We start from the raw sequence: 6681 nt of genomic DNA on the forward strand, positions 1-6681 counted from the left end.
GAGCGTCTGCTAATTGACGTAAATGAAAATGAATAAATAGTGTTAAATGGTAGGGTATTTCTTTATTTTATTTTTCAAGCAAAATGTAAGGGAGTTGTACTCCAGTCTAGTAGGTGGCGGTAATGCAACAAATTAGATGCCAACCGCCGTTAAACCTCATTGAAGAAGAAGAAATAGCTGATTCTCTTTCCATACACCCACACGCTCATACTCCGGTTGCCAGCTACCCATACTTAAAACACATGAACAAGGAACTCCCATGAAAGCAGCTGGTCGGCCATTGGGGGAAAAGTATACGGGCTAGCTAACGTTAACTAGCTAAATTGTCATCTTCAACCTAGCTAGTAGCGTGTGTGCAAAATGAGTTAAATTCGTCATAATAATCTTTAGTTTGGCTAGATGATTCACGTTAAAGTTCTGTATTTGAAGATCTGTTCATGATTTTCACTGAAATTCCAGCATGGGCGATGGCAGTGTCATACCCAAGTTCGGTAGTATGAAGCAGGCTTTGCTTGGGATAGTCGCCGGGGCTGGAGCCTCCTACGGGATTTATAAACTTCTCAGTGTAACTAGTTTCAAGGAAAATAAGAAAAGTGCCACCAGCGAAAGTCATGGCCCCAGGAATAACTCACCCGGTGGGATAGTTCTGCAGCCAGGGAGCTTGTTAGCTAAGTTGTCCGGGTTGGATGTGGTTCGTGGAGGCGAAAGTCAGGCCGTGGATGTTGCATCAAGTAAGAACATTAGCTAGCGAGGTAACGTTGGCTAGCGAGCCAACTGAGCCTGTCATTTTGTCAAGCTTACGTTACGAAGTCTTTAGCTAACTAAGCTACCTAGCCGGTTTGTTTAAATCATTCATGTAGATAATCGAACGTCTTATAGATACTTATAGGTAACTAGTGAAGTAAATTCGTGCGGTGTGGAGGATGAGCATAAAATAATTATTCCTTACCTTAATTGGCGAATTAGCATGTTAATTCCGCTAGCTAACATGCAGCTTACATGTGTTGAAAAGGTTGCTGCTAGCCAGCTAGGTAGCTAGCTAGCATTGTTGACAGCATGAACTTGTTTTGCGATTGACAAACATGCCAGCTAGCTTGAGTAACTAGTGATTCATGGGAAGAGTACTGCATATCCAGCTGTCTACATGTACTTGGCCAGTTTAAGACATTGCTGCTATTCCTCAGGTGACATCATCTCTAGATCACCAGAAAGCCTGGAACCACAACACCTGAAGATGCTCCTGTCACTTCTTCAGGGCAGCCCCAACCCTTCTGACAGAGCCCAGATCCTAATCACTTTAGGAAATACTGCTGCCTTCACTGTAAACCAGGTGAGACAGGCTTCTCTAAAGCTTGTCTGTTGCCTCTATTCAAACTCTGTGAAAAGGTTTCAAATGATAAAATGTTCCAATTCACGTTTGGCTTTCTAGCAGTGTCATTACTCTTTAGTGGCAGATCTGTATTTTCTTGTTAAATTCAATTGGTGTCATGTTTCTGAAATGTACCATACGTTTTTAAGGGATTCAAATACCTGTGGTTAATGATTGTTCCCTGTCGGAATATTGCACATACAAGCCAACTTAAAGTTCTACCCCCTCTCCCTCCCAGGATCTCATCCGTGAGTTTGGGGGCCTTCACGTAATAGCTGGCTTCCTGTCAGATCCTGTGCCAGAGGTCAGAGTGCAGACTCTGAATGCCTTGAATAACCTGAGCATGAACCTTCGGAACCAAGAGCAACTGAAGGTAAAACCCACCAGATGTATTTTAGTCTTTTGCTTAATTCTAAATTAAACCTTCACCCCTCTAGGCACTTATAGTACATCTGAAAGGATGGATGAGTATCAGCAATATGGGTGATTCCTTACGAAACTAGAACAAAACAAGACTATGATTTTCACGAAATCTAGGCCTAATCAGTAGAAGTGTCCTTTGGAGGAACGGTTGTTTAAATATATTTGTAATTTGTATCTTAAAGCATAATTGAGAAATAATTCATTGAAGTTGGATCATTTGTGACATTTTGGCCTTACTCAGGCCTCCTTTAAGACACCATAATGTTTCATCTGTAGGCACGACAAAGCAAAAATTGGTGTCATATAAAGATTTACCGATTGCTATGTAATATTAATAATATTTTGATTTCAATAACAATTTTCTTACGTTAATTTATGAATATTGAAAATATTCAATTTTTTATTTGACTAAGGTTTCAATATATTGTTGAACATAATATACTCTACGCAGGCACATCAAAGTTCCAGTGGTATCAATTCTACTTTTAGAGTTATGATTGGTCTCCCTGTCAGGGCTCTACAGTGTGACCATTTTACTCACATACAGTGGGGGAAAAAAGTATTTAGTCAGCCACCAATTGTGCAAGTTCTCCCACTTAAAAAGACGAGAGAGGCCTGTAATTTTCATCATAGGTACACGTCAACTATGACAGACAAAATGAGAAAAAAATCCAGAAAATCACATTGTAGGATTTTTAATGAATTGATTTGCAAATTATGGTGGAAAATAAGTATTTGGTCAATAACAAAAGTTTCTCAATACTTTGTTATATACCCTTTTTTGGCAATGACACAGGTCAAACGTTTTCTGTAAGTCTTCACAAGGTTTTCACACACTGTTGCTGGTATTTTGGCCCATTCCTCCATGCAGATCTCCTCTAGAGCAGTGATGTTTTGGGGCTGTCGCTGGGCAACACAGACTTTCAACTCCTTCCAAAGATTTTCTATGGGGTTGAGATCTGGAGACTGGCTAGGCCACTCCAGGACCTTGAAATGCTTCTTACGAAGCCACTCCTTCGTTGCCCGGGCGGTGTGTTTGGGATCATTGTCATGCTGAAAGACCCAGCCACGTTTCATCTTCAATGCCCTTGCTGATGGAAGGAGGTTTTCACTCAAAATCTCACGATACATGGCCCCATTCATTCTTTCCTTTACACGGATCAGTCGTCCTGGTCCCTTTGCTTCACAGTAGGTATGGTGTTCTTTGGATGCAACTCAGCATTCTTTGTCCTCCAAACACGACGAGTTGAGTTTTTACCAAAAAGTTCTATTTTGGTTTCATCTGACTATATGACATTCTCCTAATCCTCTTCTGGATCATCCAAATGCACTCTAGCAAACTTCAGACGGGCCTGGACATGTACTGGCTTAAGCAGGGGGACACGTCTTGCACTGCAGGATTTGAGTCCCTGGCGGCATAGTGTGTTTCTGATGGTAGGCTTTGTTACTTTGGTCCCAGCTCTCTGCAGGTCATTCACTAGGTCCCCCGTGTGGTTCTGGGATTTTTGCTCACCGTTCTTGTGATCATTTTGACCCCACGGGGTGAGATCTTGCGTGGAGCCCCAGATCGAGGGAGATTATCAGTGGTCTTGTATGTCTTCCATTTCCTAATAATTGCTCCCACAGTTGATTTCTTCAAACCAAGCTGCTTACCTATTGCATATTCAGTCTTCCCAGCCTGGTGCAGGTCTACAATTTTGTTTCTGGTGTCCTTTGACAGCTCTTTGGTCTTGGCCATAGTGGAGTTTGGAGTGTGACTGTTTGAGGTTGTGGACAGGTGTCTTTTATACTGATAACAAGTTCAAACAGGTGCCATTAATACAGGTAACGAGTGGAGGACAGAGGAGCCTCTTAAAGAAGAAGTTACAGGTCTGTGAGAGCCAGAAATCTTGCTTGTTTGTAGGTGACCAAATACTTATTTTCCACCATAATTTGCAAATAAATTCATAAAAAATCCTACAATGTGATTTTCTGGATTATTTTTTCTCAATTTTTCTGTCATAGTTGATGTGTACCTATGATGTAAATTACAGGCCACTCTCATCTTTTTAAGTGGGAGAACTTGCACAATTGGTGGCTGACTAAATACTTTTTTCCCCCACTGTATTTTGCTGTGTGACCTGGCATTTTTATTTATGTGCCGCACCAGTGCACCTAGAACAATGAAAGATTATATCTTTAATATCTCTTTTTTTTTATTATTGTGGTCCTACATTTCTTTGTGCACCTACATTTTTCAACTTAAGCGCACTTGGGCTCCTAGTAATAAAATATCCTCTGCTGGTGATTTGCAGGATGTGCAATGAAAAGGAGGGCTATGATTGCCTACTATACCAATTTCTCTACATAAAATGGGCCATAACTTTAAAACTATCACACTCTGGATAGGGTTTTTAACTACATCAATTTCTTCAGTTTAACAATCAACGTGTCTATCCTCTGTCTGTCAGGTGTACGTGGCCCAGGTGCTGGAACTTATCGAGATGTCTCCGGTGAACTCTGACCTCCAGATGGCTGCCCTCCGGCTGCTGACCAACCTGTCTGTCACAGACGACCACCACCAGCTACTCAGGGGGTCCATCACCCTCCTCCTCTCTCTGCTCGTTGTTAGCAACCAAGTGTTACAGGTACAGTAGGAGCCATTTATGGAGTGTTGTATAGCTTGTGTATATTGGAACTCAACTCAAATGTGATTCAGTGTAAATCCCAGTTATGATTGAAGAATGTATTCCTACTTTTTCTTTACAGATCCAAGTTTTAAAAGTGCTTGTGAATTTATCCTCCAATCCTGATATGATGGATGACATAGTGCAAGCTCAAGTAAGACTGACATACATTTATAGCCAAATCAGCAAAACAGACACGCATGGTCATTAACTTTGATAGGGCCTCGTATTACTATGATTGTTAATTTAGCCTACATTTAAGCTTGAACTATCTAGTCCTGTTGGCTCAGTTCTGCACCTGGGTCTTTGGGTGTGAACATATTATACCTAGTTTCATAAGCCAGACTCATAGTCTTCCTTTAGTATTCCCCTGTGACATTATTTTTTAGAGCTCTAAACTTGACTTGAGCTGTGTTGTTGCTCTCTGTGTCCTTCCCAGGCTCCAGCCTCTGTGGTGTTACTGTTTGACGTGCGGACCAGCTCGGCAGTTCTCTTGCGGCTACTGATGTTTGCAGGGAACATGAAGGCCTGGAGGCCTTCTGCCCAGGTGGCGGAGGCCCTGAGGAGGAGACAGGATTGCCTGTACCGGGTCCTGCTGGACGAGTCCTCCCAGCTCCAAAGCAAATTGATCCAGCTGCTCTCTCACCCTGATGGGGAGGTCCAAGCCCAGGTGGCCCGTGTCCTATTGTAGACCCCCATACCGAACCTCAAATCTCGACACAACCTCTCTTACCTACAATATTAATTTAACCTCCAACTCCAACCTCATTTTCCTAACCTCGACTCCTTTAACCTCCAGCTCCCCCAATCTTCCTAATCCCAAATCCTCCTTAATCATGCCACCAAACGTACATCCTACCTTCAAACCTCCAATGTAATGTACACCCCAACCAGACTTAATCAATCTGCCCAGGCCTGCCCGTGCCTTCAAACACCACCCAGCCCTTCATTCCTTCTGCCAATTACCACCCAATCTCTGTCCTACATCTCCACTCCAAACCTCAACCCAACCATCATAAACCTCCACCTCAGTAAAATCCCCTCCAGCCATTGGAAATCTATCCAATTCTCCATCGATCAGTGATCATAAAGGAAGGAGGCGAGGGGGAGAGGAAGCCATTTAATAGTATTGAGACTCGGCCCACCTCTCCCTCCCCTCCCACTCCTCCTTCACTCAGTCTGGAATTTTAGGCTGGATTTAAAGACGCAGTGCTCCACTTCCACAGTGTCTTTCTCTCTCATGAGAACATGTCCACTTTCTCTCAAGGCATCCTGTTCCAGGCGAAGCCCCTTAACCTAAACCCACTGCCAAAACCTTTCAAGCAAAGAGAATGTGTCAGTAATATGCCCTCCAACACCTCACCCAACTACTAACTGCCCCTGCGTGGTGTACTGCGCATATGTAATGGGGTGGTTTGGTGAACCACACTCGCATGATGCGTAAACTTGCCTGAGAGCTGAAGACTTGCAATTGCTTCCCGACCTAATAACTAGGCTTTAGCAGAGTGGTCTAACACATCTTGTGGAAGAGACAAACTGGCTTGCCAATCGTTACTGTACGTTGAGGTTACACACAATTTGAATGCCTTGTTGACACCAGTACAGGGATGCACAGCTCCAGTCTTTGAGTGTCACAGTGGGTTGGAAGTCTTGCCCTCTTAAACTGTCAATCAGTAACTGATTTACACCTGGGAATCAAAGGTCAAGTTAGGTATATCTGAAATGTGTGCACTAGCAGCGTAACGCTTTCAAGCGGAAGTGGTACTCCCTGCATACTGATTAAATAAATAATAGGCTGAAACATTTCCCGAATTGAATTGTTAGTTTAAAGCACTGAGATAAGAAAGATGACAACCAGCTCGTCTCAGGTTTCCTATAAAATCATGCAGCTGGCGAATTAGACTGAGCCAGGTCAGACCTGAGAGGACTGGAGTTATGGACCCCTGATGCTAGTGTGTCACACCGTAGATAGTTTACAGAGGAGCGAGGGAGACTACTGTCACTGATCTCCTGTTTGTATGACTCAATAAATGTCAATGGGGTTTTCCCTGATCCAACGACGTTCACATCATCCAAATGGGATTTTTAAGCATTGATCTCATAAGACATGAGCTGAGGCTGATTTGAAGTATAGGCTACACTGTACAAGGGTTCTCCAACTCCCAACACCTAATTCAGGTAACCGTGGCCAGATTGAAGACCATGATTGGTTCAGTGTTTCCC

The 6681-nt window shown here is 43.1% G+C and overlaps 1 protein-coding gene across 1 annotated transcript; it reads left to right on the forward strand.

Moving 5' to 3' along the window:
* The first annotated feature begins 240 nt into the window (after positions 1-240).
* On the forward strand, positions 241-6681 carry armc10 (armadillo repeat containing 10). Its single transcript, XM_084171610.1, has 6 exons — positions 241-731; positions 1185-1330; positions 1608-1742; positions 4243-4419; positions 4541-4612; positions 4898-6681. The coding sequence occupies exons 1-6, from the start codon at positions 461-463 to the stop codon at positions 5147-5149; spliced, it is 1053 nt and encodes a 350-aa protein (XP_084027736.1). The 5' UTR covers positions 241-460; the 3' UTR covers positions 5150-6681.

This window comes from Coregonus lavaretus (assembly GCF_964263955.1).
Source record: "Coregonus lavaretus genome assembly, chromosome: 11".
Taxonomy (NCBI): domain Eukaryota; kingdom Metazoa; phylum Chordata; class Actinopteri; order Salmoniformes; family Salmonidae; genus Coregonus; species Coregonus lavaretus.